At 34.6% G+C, this 13,040-nt stretch overlaps 1 protein-coding gene across 1 annotated transcript; it reads right to left on the bottom strand.

Annotated features, from left to right (window-relative positions):
• Positions 1 to 521: 521 nt before the first annotated feature.
• Positions 522 to 9,687, bottom strand: LOC133182136 (peroxiredoxin-5, mitochondrial-like). Its single transcript, XM_061316864.1, has 6 exons — positions 9,526 to 9,687; positions 5,938 to 6,072; positions 2,376 to 2,507; positions 2,243 to 2,281; positions 1,535 to 1,590; positions 522 to 1,363 (listed from the first exon to the last, which is right to left on the bottom strand). Exons 1-6 carry the CDS (start codon positions 9,625 to 9,627, stop codon positions 1,264 to 1,266), a joined length of 564 nt encoding a protein of 187 aa, XP_061172848.1. The 5' UTR covers positions 9,628 to 9,687; the 3' UTR covers positions 522 to 1,263.
• Between the last annotated feature and the right edge of the window lie 3,353 nt (positions 9,688 to 13,040).

Consider the following 13,040-nt stretch of genomic DNA (forward strand, 5'->3'; position numbering starts at 1 on the left):
ACACAAATGGCCATAGCATTAGTTCTTTGAGCCTTTGGCTCAGAAGAGCTAAAAACAAGATCCCGTGTCAAGGTAGGCGTTGGCACAATAAAGAACCCTCACTGCTCCTGTGTGCTGAGTATAGGTCTAAATTTGAAGCCTTTCACCGGCATACACTGACATGTCTATATGAGTGAAAAATAAAATGGGTAACATTTATATTGTAAAAACTTTCTCTTATTCAGATTTCTGAAGTTCAATACAATTCAGTATAATAACAGGGAGAGATGTGCAACAATCCAGACCGACTCTAACCATAGTTCACTGACTTCTAAACAGGTGCTGCATTAACTGAGCTACATGTACTTGGTCAATTGCAAATGAAAGGTATACATGTAACAACCACACAGTTTCCTCTCCTAATGACATTACAGTCCACTCAGCTGATTAACCTTTTTTCACACTGCCCAGGTTTTCAACATAAAGATGACTTCAACCTTGAATTCTATTCTAAAATTAGCATAAAAAATAAACTGAAAGCAAACTTTTTTCTAAAGTTTTATTTTTTCACACAATACTCAAAAGCATGTTCATGTATCAATGTAAATACACATGAAGCAATATCTGTACGTAAACCGGTATTCTGCAGGAAAAAAGCTGCATAGAATGCTTATTCTTCAATGCTTCAGAAAAGTGGAATATGTACATGTAGCTTTATTTAAGTTTGACATAAAATGCAATTTAAACAAAATAAACTTATTAAAAAAAAAAAAACTCCATAATGCTGAAATACATGATGATTTATGCATCTTGTAAAGCATATACATATATATAATTTTAATACTTCGAAAAATGAAACAACATTGAGGACATGCTCATAATCTTTTATTAAAGCACCTTATACAAGACTAAAAAATCTTGACAAAAAAAAGAAGTACATTATTTCAACATCTTGAATTATATACCTCATTAAAATTTAGTCCCCTACATCAAATCTGTATTTCATAAAAATCTATTAGAAAATCAGCACAAAGAAATTCTCTTTTCAGCATTTTTGCTCAGACATTGTATTGTTTGAATTTGAAAGGAAAAAGTATACTTCTGGTTCGGACATATCAACACTGTAAAACCACACAGAATTTAACAATAAAACTTTACAACAACTCGATCCATTTAATTTCATAATCTACCAACAATACCAATGTTTCTTATAAAGACGTGAAGATTACAACCTTCTACTTGATTAGATACATGTATATCTGTGACAAGTTCTGAATCAGATCTCTACACCTGAATCTTCTCTGCCAAACTGCAGGTTAAACCAGTTCCATCTGGTTCAACATTCACAGACTCCACCACGCCATCTTTTACTACCATAGAGTACCTAAAAAAATAAAAGTTTGAAACAGATATGACATTTTAATATTTTTAAGTTTAGTGCATGAAATGTATGGACTGCTTTCTGCATGGCCAAAAAAAATTGTTAATTTAACATTTTGCATAAAAATATAATACTGAGCATTATAAATCTAGTGTTTGGCTAATTTCTGTTTACCTCTTTGAACGCTTGTTTCCAAGGACAGCTGCTAGATCAATTTCCATGTCAACAGCCTACAAAAATTAACACAGGTTACAATGATATTATAATATCAAAAACACTATCATATGTAAAAGATTATAAGCATTAATGACAAATATAAGCCCCACCAGAATTAAAGTTTGAAAATCAATCAAAATTACACATAATCTACACAGAGATCATCAGATGTCAGGAAAAAGAATATCAAGCACAAGTTTTGAAGATACTGATCAGATGGTATTTGATGTGGGAAGTGATTAGGTCCAAACATCATTTGGTCTGGGGAAGTGCATATATAAGATTTGATAAAATCAACTCCCAATAACTGTTTTATTTTTTAGATCGAGAGGTGGGCTCATATTTAATTCTTTGCTGAAGGTACTCACACTCATTTCTGTTAGATTAAAAAACAATGCAATTTCATGAAGCCTGTTTTTTAATACCTGGACTCTCAGAGGAATTTTTTTTAATAGGAAATGAAAGCATTAAGTCTCCACTTTATATTGATGTTTGAAATGGGACATTGGGTCTTGGTCAGTTAATTGGTGTATGGGCAGGGCCATTTTATGATCATGATGATTAAAGTGAATCTAGAACTTCTGAAGGATTTAAGCTTCAAATCTGTGTCTATGCTTTTTTAAAATATGTAAAATTCAACAAATGATAACTAATGTGCTTTTTTACCTTTGTGAACTCTCCACAAGTATCTGCCAACATTCTGATCTGTAAAGAAAAAACTTGAGCATCAGGACATGTTTAAGCACTTAAAAGGTTCTAAAAAATACCATAGGAAATAAAGGTAGGGCAAGTTACAAACCTTTCCATTGGCTCCCTGTGCCTCACCCCAAGCATCCATGACAAACGGGTCATTGACAGAGATACAGGCAATGCTGTCTACTCCCTTGGATTTCAAGGCATCACACTGCTGAACATAACCTGGCAAGTGGGTCTAAAATAGAAAAAAAAAAAAAAGATGTGTTTGTGAAACACCGATGCTCCCATATGGCAGCTCAAGGCCAAGGTTAAAGTTTTCCAAACCCAAGAGTTCAAAAATGTTGGTATCCCAAAGAAAGGTCTTGTCACAAGGAATACACATGTGAAACATGACAGTTCTAGCACCAATCATTCAGAAAATTATGGCAAAAGTTAATTTTTTTTTCAAAAGTAAATCATTCTCCAAGGCCAAGGTCTTGAGGTCAAAAATACTGGTACCAAAGGAAAAATCTTGTCACAAGGAATACATTAGTGAAATATGAAAGCCCTAGCACCAACTGTTCAAAAGTTACAACCAAGGATGGAGTTTTTACAAATGTAGAACTCAAAGGTCAAGGTCAGGAGGAAGAAATGTTGGTACCCAAAGGAAGGCCTTGTTATAAGGAATACAAATTTGGTATATGAAAGCCCTAGTAGCAACCGTTCAACACTTGTGGCCAAAGTTAGAGTTTTTCAAAAGTATGTAAAACTCCAAGGTGAAGGTCAATAGGTTAAAAATGTTGGTACCCAAAGAAAGGTCTTGTCACATGGAATAGACAAGTGAAATATGAAAGCCCTAGCACCAATCATTCAGAAAATATGGTGAAGGTTGAAGTTTGGTAAAATTTTGCAAAAGTAGGTCAAACTTCAAGGTCAATAGGTCAAATAGGTTGGCACCCAAAGAAAGGTTTTGTCACAGTGAATATACTTGTGAAATATGAAAGCTCTAGCACCAACCATTCAAAAGTTATATGCAATGTTAAAGTTTTTGCGGACAAACTGACAAAAAAATTAACAAACAGATGGACAGACCAAATCTATATGCCCCTGAATCTTCAATTACGGGGGCATAAAACTAATGTAATATCTTCAAATGCTATGTGAAACAGAGATGGCATACCTTAATAAAAATTCTTGAAGAGCTGAGGGTGTCACATATGTATTTCTTAATATTATACTTTCATGTAGATTAGTTGAATCTGATTCGTCGAGAAACATTTGTAAAAAACACTATTACCCGCTGAATGATGAAGCCATGCCCTCCAGCATAGCAACAGTCAACATTGCTTGACGACAGGTGATATTCCAAAAAATAGTGACTGCGCAGAATTTATGCGCATAAGGTTCACTGTTATATGTATTTGTATAAAACATTCAGTATTATATAAATAGTGCACGTTTTTGGGGGTAACAGTTGAAATTGACACCCCAAGGAAAACCATTGTCAACCGACGCGTCAGCGGAGGTTGACAATGGTTTTCCGAGGGGTGTCAATTTCAACTGTTACCCTCAAAAACGTGCACTATTTATTTTATTATACTGAATGTCTTATTGACTTCGGATGTCATTAAAAAATTCGGAGATCGACGTTAACTTCACGCTTAGAAAGCTTTCAAACTCCCCACTTCTATTTTTCCCAATAGGAAAGCTTCGTAAAAGATTTACCAACCTCTTTATTATTTGTTCGCTACTCAAAAAGTCCTTTATCACCTAAAGTTTGCACTCGCAAGGATGTTTCGTCTGTCGTTTGTCTTTTTCAAGTAAGCCACATCGGACGCAAGCTTTTATTGACGTCGTTTATTCGGCTTCTTTCAAACGCACAACCGACGTTTTGAGAATTCTACGGTGAACCGTACGCGCATGATTTGAACGCATGTGATATTTTCGTAATGTTACCCGTTGTCAAGTGTGTTGCTAACGCTGAGGGTAATATTACGGATTGTTAAATGTGTCTAAACCAATCAGATTTTAGTATTTAACATGAAAGTATAATAAAATATAATAAATATTGCATGTAGTTGAGTGTAACATTGAAAATTTTCACCCCAAGAAAACCATTGTCAACCAAGACTGTACCTCGGTTGACAATGGTTTTCTTGGGGTGAAAATTTTCAATGTTACACTCACCTACATGCAATATTTATATACTGGTAATCACAGCTACATCGTTGGATACCCATGATATTATCTCATCAGACAAGATCACCCCATGGGTATCCAACGATGTTACAGCCACTACTTGTTGCTAAATCCCTTCATATTAGGCTAATTATTTGTTCTGTGTACCCTTTGTTGAGACAATCAAAGAGAATTTAAAATCAAGTAAAATCTGAGAAATTTTATTTTTTTTTAATAGCCAAAAGGCTTAAATTAATTGAAAAACATGGTTTAGAGACATTATAAATTTGGAGGTGCTTTTGTCAGAACATTTTAGTTGGAGTGTACCATATATTACATAACATGGACAGATGATACAAAATTAATTGCTTAAGACTGATTTCCCACTGAATGTTTACATTATCCTTTATTATCAATAAAAAATAATGTATTTCTTCTGTAAAAAAAAAGTCACAGTTTTCATGAAAAGAACAATTTTACTGCTTCAGTGGTTAAAATAAAATATATGAATTCTGTTCAGAATTATGAACTGATTAAGTTCTCATTTACACTTTCTAGGTAAAAAGAATGTTCTGTTAATTGAAATGTTTTAGATAAAAATTCCTTTACAATATTTCAGCAAGAATAAGCTGAATATTTCAATATAAGTGACATTAAGGATTTAAATAACCAAACTTTAAAATCGTATAAGAACTTTTTACAAGTCTTTGAAAATCAAACTACACATAAAGTCCAGTACAAATTTCACTTTTAAATTGTACATGAAGACTGGTTTTAACTCATAACTAGAGATACTGTATGTGAGCTCACAAGAGGCATCCCCTGCTACTCTTATTTCTTTTTTTCTCACTTTGACCTTTTGTAAATAACCTGTGGTCAGTTCAATACCAATTCTTACATTATGAACAACCTTTTTATTTATAGGTACTTTATAATCTTTGATGCATTTTGGTTGCAATGCTAACACTTTTTGGGCAAGTGACATTTATTTATCAATATGATTACAGAAAACAAACTAATCAATAAGGTGATCATCAGAAAGTAAAGATAAATATTCTGTATGGAAATTCCACACACCTACACGAATTATATCATAAGTATTTCTTATCAGAAAGTAAAGATTAATATTCTTTATGGAAATACCACACATCTACATGAACTATATCATAAGTATTTCTTATCAGAAAGTAAAGGTAAATATTCTTTATGGAAATGCCAGTACCACACATCTACATGTTCTACATGATACCATATTAAGCATTTCTTATCATGGCATGCTTATCATGTATCAAAATTTCACCTCTAGTTTGAACTGATAAAAAATACTTAACAGTGATAAGACAAAATGAGAAATACAGATGAGAATAAATCATTAAGTGTTATGCAAACACAATGTGCTCAATTTTAAGTATATTAAGTATATGCATGGACTCATAATTCACAAAAATTAAAGTCAACGGAAGTTAATACTTAGCATTTCATAAGAATAAGTATGAAACTCAGCAAACCTTTGAACATCCTGGTGTGAAAGCCCCTGGTACAGCAAAAATAATATGCTTTCCCTTTCCGAATAATTCACCAGAGTTCACCTTTCCACCTGGGTCCTTTTCAAACAAATCCACAGCAGGAAGCTTGTCACCAGCCTACAGCAAATTATCATTTATTTATTTAATCAAACTTCTTTATATGCACAGAGTGCACCTTTTAATTTCTATTATCATTCAGTTTTTCTCTTCATACAGATGAATACGGTAACAATTATTGTGTACATATTGTTGCATTATATTCTTAATTTAGAGCATCTTCGCTAGCCAAGGGTTTCTGATACGCTACTCTCCTCATAAGCCCTTGGCATACGGTGTTAAAAAAAGTTGGGATTTTTTTCTCAGGCTGTGATTGGAGTTGATCGACATCATTCGACCAATCAGCAATTGTTTTTTTGTAAATGACGATATCTGCATTCGGGATATATCTTGACTCTTTAATATCGGGAATGAAAAACGCAAGTAAACAACGATCCGTAAGATAACATGCCATTCTATGAATAGCCATATGGTGTCATCCAATATCTTAAGCTACGTGCAAAATATGTGATTAAGAATCTATACTGAAGATGTAGATTTGCATTTTAACATGTTTAAATAACAAATTAACATAACTCAATACCTTCTTGTTAATTATTCTTTAAAAACATTATATTTTTAAATACGCTTTTTATTTCTGTCGATGACGCAATCTGTGCGTACCTGGTAAGAAGCGTGATCACGTGACAAAAACAATCCCATCTTTAGTCAGCACCATATGCCAAGGGTTTATGAGGATAGTAGCGTATCAGAAACCCTTGGCTAGCGAAGATGCATCTACTGTTGGTGACCCAATAAATACAAGTGACCCTAGGGCCTGGAATCACTCATCTGAAAGTTGTACAACCTATAATCTCATCTGTGTTAAGCATCTTGGTAACCTATAATATATATAAGGATAAAACCTTGAAATTCCAAAAGTAGGTCAGCATGGCAACAACTGACAAAGTTTGATAATTTCAAGCCAATTAGTATCTGAAATATTTAAATTTAGCCATGAAGTTTCAAAGGTTGGTCACCATGACCTACTTTTTGGTTGCTAAACTCTGAGGACCCAAGATGCATCAAGTGACAAAGCTTGATAATTTTAAGCCAATTACTATCTGAAATAGCCATAAAATTGCAAAAGTAGGTCCTACTTTTTAGTCAACACATTCTGAGGACCCAAAAGGCATCAACTGATAAAATTTGATGATTCAAAGCCAATTGGTATTTGAAATAGCAATCAAATTCCAAATATAGGTCACTAAGACCTACTTTTATATTGACACACTTTGAGGACCCAAGATGCAACAACTAACAAAGTTTGATGATTCTGAGCCAATTACTATCTGAAATATCCATCAAATTCCAAAAAGTAGGTCACAGTGACCAACCTTTTTGGTTGACATACTTTCAGGACCCAAAATGCATCCACTTACAAAGTTTGATGATTCTAAGCCAATTAGTACCTGAAAAAAAGCAATCAAAGTCTAAAAGTAGGTCACAGTGACCTACTTTTTGGTTGACACACTCTGAGTACCCAAGATGCATCAACTGACAAAATTTGATAATTCCACCCCACTTAGTATCTGAAATATTCAAATTAAGCCATGAAATTGCAAAAGTAGGTCACAGTGACCTTCTTTTCAGTCGATACACTCCGAGGACTCAACATGCATCAACTGACAAAGTTTGATGATTCTAAGCCAATTAGTATCCAAAATATGTCTCCAAAACAATTTGAAAATGAATACCTGTAAACTTCCAAAAGTAGGTCAGTGACCTACTTTTTCAAAAATCTGTTTCAAGGCCCCTAGGTGCATTAACTTACAAGGTTTGATGATTCTAAACCTCTTAGTCTCTGAAATAATGACCTTTAATGTTTAGAAAATGAATAGCCCTAAAAATTTAGAAAGAAGGTCACAGTGACCTACTTTTTGGTTGACACACTTCAAGGTCCCATGACACAGTCTTCAAAGTATCCATGTTATGCATCAAATTTAAATGAATACCTGCAAAGTTCAAAAAGTAGGTCACCATGACCTACTTTTGAGTCAACATGATATGAGGTCTGAAGATGCATCAACTGAAAGACAAGATATGATGATCCTAAGCCTTATAGTGGGCAAAATATCAAAGATTAAACAAAACGTAAATTTTGGTCAAATTTGAAGTGACCTTGAGACCACACCCTTTACCCCAGGGTGATGCCTTGAACAATTTTTAATCTACAACATATCCTCATCCTTGTAAGTAAGTTTGGTGATAATCTGCCGAGTGGTTCTTGAGAAGAAGATTTTTTAGCAACCACTACTTTTGTTTTTATTTTCCTTATATCTCCCCTTGTTTAAGGGACACATCCCTAGTTTTAGTATAAATGAAAGCCCTTGGGCCAAGGATACTCTGTGACAAATTTGAAAAAAATTGACTAAGGGGTTCTTGAGATGTGGCCCATTTTCCAAAAAGTTTACGCACATCGCACAGCATTAGCTCTTTGAGCCTTTTGCTCAGAGTCAGACATGTCAGAAGAGCTAAAAATTGAGTCTTTGTTTCAATTTGTAAATACTGTGGAAAATAATCATGCATGTGATAAATATCACATCATAAAGAGAATAAACTCTTACAATGATTTTTAAATTTTGAATTAAAAAAAACAAGATGTTATGAACACCCTATTTTGATTTTTTTATCATGTTTAGGCCAAATAAAATAAATGTGTGGTTCCGGTTACCCGACCTTCCCTATTTTATACCCCCGACCCTTAACTTTTTTTGGGCAATTTTCATATTTTTTCCGGAATTTTCCCCAATTTCCATTAATGGCTCCAGTTTAAGTTTTAGTTTCAGCAATGACAGCCTCCTTGCAAAACACAGTGCAAGTGTTTAATAGTGTTAAATCCAAAGCAAGCTAGCATGTAGGTGTCTCCTACCAATATTGACTAGTATATTATCACACCTCATCTATATGCCATTTGCAAAGCAGTGATGATATTATTTAGAAAAAATTAAGAAAATCATTTTGTTAAAAAAAAAAAAAAAAAAATTCCCTACCTACCTACCCTAATTTTTTTGGAAGTGTAACCGGAACCACACATATTTTTTTGTTTGGCCTTATTTCTTTGAGCATGGTAAGTAATCAAATTCTGTAGCAAACTGTTCTCAGAAGAATTGAATTCAGAATTACAAAGATCTCTACTTCCTGCTTCTGAAATCAGCATAGAAAGGATAATTGTAATTTTTTCCTCTTTTACTGCAAACATTAGCTGTTTTTAGACATGTTAGGTTACATATTTATCTCATTGACTCAGCACGGGAAAATTCGCCAGGCTCGAACACTATAAGGATTGTTGCTGATGTTACACCATATGTGCAAGGTAGTACATGTTTTATCACGTGGTAGTCCACATTTTTTTCGAACTTCCTGGTAGAAAACTTAAGCATGAGCCAAATGTTTTGACTTTATATCCAAGGTCGTAAGATGAACGCTTAGCAAAAGTTTATCCAATTCATTTGCTTTTATCAAATCACCTACCTTGATCGGCATTGCGGACGAGGCACTAACGGTAAACTGGCGAGCAAATGCGGTGCGTGTTTGTGTCACAAATCGGTAAGAGTTGATAAGAGGAATTCGCATGATCAATTTAACTCTCAAAGCCAATAAATTTAACTGGTAGTTTGGGAAGGGTACTAGTTGAACTAACCTAGTAATGAAACCTTTACGGTCAAAGATTATTTCTCCGGATTACCTCAATCACCAATTTTCCTCGTCCATTTCCAAAAGATTTACTATGATGAATTTTTATATCCAGTAAGTATTCGAATCAAAGGCGAGCAAACAAGTTGTACATGATATGTGCCACTACAAAAACATCTTACAAAAGTATGATAATCCATTGAGCTCATTTTCATAGGTAAAAGAAATATATATTTTACATCAAAACTTCGCAAATAAACGCTTATCTTTCGCCGTTTTGCATTATACACTGTATGAAGATCGCAAATAAATACGTTACATTTTAATGCCACTTTTTTTTTATGCCCCCGTTTCGAAGATTTGGGGGTATATAGTTTTTGCCCCGTCCGTCTGTCTGTCTGCAAAAACTTTAACCTTGTCCATAACTTTTGATTGGTTGGAGCTATGGCTTTCATATTTCACTTGTGTATTCCTTGTGACAAGACCTTTCTTTGGGTATCACCATATTTGACCTTGACCTTGGAGTTTGACCCACTTTTGCAAAATTTTACCAAACTTTAACCTTGGTGCTAGGGCTTTCATATTTCACATGTGTAATCCTTGTGACAAGACCTCCTTTGGACACCAACAACTTTTACCTTTTGACCTTGACCTACTAGGAGTTTGACTACTTTTGAAAAACTTTAACCTTGGCCATAACTTTTGAACAATTGGTGCTAGGGCTTTCATACTTTACATGTGTATTCCTTGTGACAAGACCTTTCTTTGGATACCAACAACTTTGACTCTTTGACCTTGACCTTGGAGTTTGACCTATTTTTGGAAAACTTCAACCTTGGCCATAGCTTTTGAACAGTTGATGCTAGCGCTTTCATACTTTACATGTGTAATCCTTGTGACAAGACCTTCGATCCTTTGGATACCAACAACTTTAACCCTTCAACCTTGACCTTGGAGTTTGACCTACTTTTGGAAAACTTTAACCTTGGTCATAACTTTTGAATGATTGGTGCATCTGCTTTCATATTTCACCTGTGTATTTCTTGGGAGAAGGCCTTTTCTTGGGCACCATTAATTTTGACCATTTGACCTTGATGTTTGACATACTTTTGAAAAAACTTTAACCTTTTCCAAATCTATTCAATGATTGCTGCTAGGTCTTTCATATTTGACAGGTTTGTTCCTCGAGACTAGACCTTAGTTTGGGTACCAACATATTTGATTTGCATTTGAGAAAGTTTAACCTTAAAAATGCTATAAGTTGCCATACGGGGGCATCAGTGTTTCACAAACACATCTTGTTTTTCTCTATATATTCTCTATAAGTTAGTCCTCACCATTTAGTGTTTTCTTCAATCTTCTCATATGGAAGTTTTTGAATAAATTCTGCTTCATCATGAAAATAAACATAGGTAATCAGAGATTACAGAGCTCACCTCAACGAATGTTGTCTTTAAGTAAGGCAAAGTCCCACACTAAACTAATAATCTAGTAGTGTGCATCCCTAGATGCAGCATTTATGCAATTTTGGTCTGATATGGCTTGCTGCTTGGGAATGGACTTATCTAAAAACTTAAAACTAGTCACTCATCCAGAAAATGTAAGTCAAATCCAGCATATGAAGCAAGTTTGAGAGTGTTTGTCCCTTGATGCATCATCCATGCAAGTTTGGTTTCAGATAGGCCTTATAGTTACTTGGAAATGAGATCTGCTCCAAAATCTTTTACCTGGTCACTCATCCGGAAAATGTAGGTCAAGTCCAGCATCCGAAGCAAGTCCAATGGTATGCATCCTTAGGTGTATCATCCATGCAAGTTTGGTCAATATAGGGCTTATAGTTACTTGGAAATGAGATCTGCTCCAAAAACTTTAACCTGGTCACTCATTCGGAAAATATAGGTCACATCCAACATCTGAAGCAAGTCCAGTAGTGTGCATCCTTAGGTGTATCATCCATGCAAGTTTGGTCAATATAGGGCTTATAGTTACTTGGAAATGAGATCTGCTCCAAAAACTTTAACCTCAGGTCACTCATCCGGAAAGTGAAGGTCAGATCCAGCATCCGAAGCAAATTCAGTAGTGTGCATCCTTAGATGTATCATCCAAATTTGGTCAATATAGGGCCTATATTTACTTGGAAATGAGACCTGCTCCAAAAACTTTAACCTGCTCCAAAAACATTAACCTGGTCATTATTTAGCTGAAATTGCAGCATCTGAAACCTTGACTGGTACAATGAAACACAATAGAAGCAGTCTCCATGCATCTCTGATTGACATAGGGCATAGAAGTACATGAAAAGAAAACTGCTCTAAAAACTTTAACCTGGGATGGCAATGCCGAGGGTATTACATAAGCTCCCCCAACTTCGTTGAGGTGAGCTAAAAACAGATCGGCTAATAAAGGAGCACAGTTAGTGCCCATCTGAATTCAAAAAATTTGTTGGAAAGATAAATGTCAACGAGGAACTCCAGCATCATTTTAATATAAACTCAAAATACTTGTTTGTAGAATCAGAATAATGACGGAACAAACTTATGAAGTTAAAATTTGTCTTTCTTAAAAAGTTTTTTTTTAAGCTGTATGCTGGGCAGGGATATATACTTTTCTACGTGTAAATTACAGTAGAAATGCCTAAACCTGTTCTGACATTAAATATGAGATTTGGTTACTTTCAGTGGGTGAGATTGTAGTGCAAATAGGTATGAATTATTAAAGAAATAATTCCCTTGTCGTCAGAATTGTTGGAGAATATTGCCTGATAGTCGGGAGAATATGTTGGCAAATAGAAATTGAGCCCTTTGGGCCTTTGGGCTCGGTTTTATTTGCCATCAGATTTTCTCGACCATCGGGGTATATTCTCCAACAAATCTGATGGAATTATTTCTATTCTGCTACGGCGAATATTTCCTTGGTTATCTTCCACATAGAGAAATGCAGAAGCTAGATTTAGTCGTCATCAGAAGTATTTTATGATGTCAAAATTGAATGCTACTCCTTGTTCATTTGCATTTAAAGCAATTTAGAAAAAGTGCAATGTTATCCACAGGTAAAATAATTTTTTTAAAACCTATTTGCATCATAATCAATACTACCTTATCCTTTTACAGTGAAGACACTCAAAATAAGAGGAAACCAATTTGAATTTAATAATTTGTTGATGGCATTTGTGATTTATTTAAGAAATAATTCCCACATAGGAGGAATTGTTGGAGAATATACCCCAATAGTCAAGAGATTTTGTTGGCAAAGAAAAACCGAGCCCGAAGGGCGAGGTTTTTATTTGCCAACAAAATCTCGAGACGGAGTGGTATATTCTTTAACAATTCCGATGATGAGGGAATAATTTCTAT

Source organism: Saccostrea echinata, unplaced genomic scaffold (assembly GCF_033153115.1).
Source record: "Saccostrea echinata isolate AGI-Se365-2 ecotype Australia unplaced genomic scaffold, CSIRO_AGI_Sech_v1 ptg000009l, whole genome shotgun sequence".
Classification (NCBI taxonomy): domain Eukaryota; kingdom Metazoa; phylum Mollusca; class Bivalvia; order Ostreida; family Ostreidae; genus Saccostrea; species Saccostrea echinata.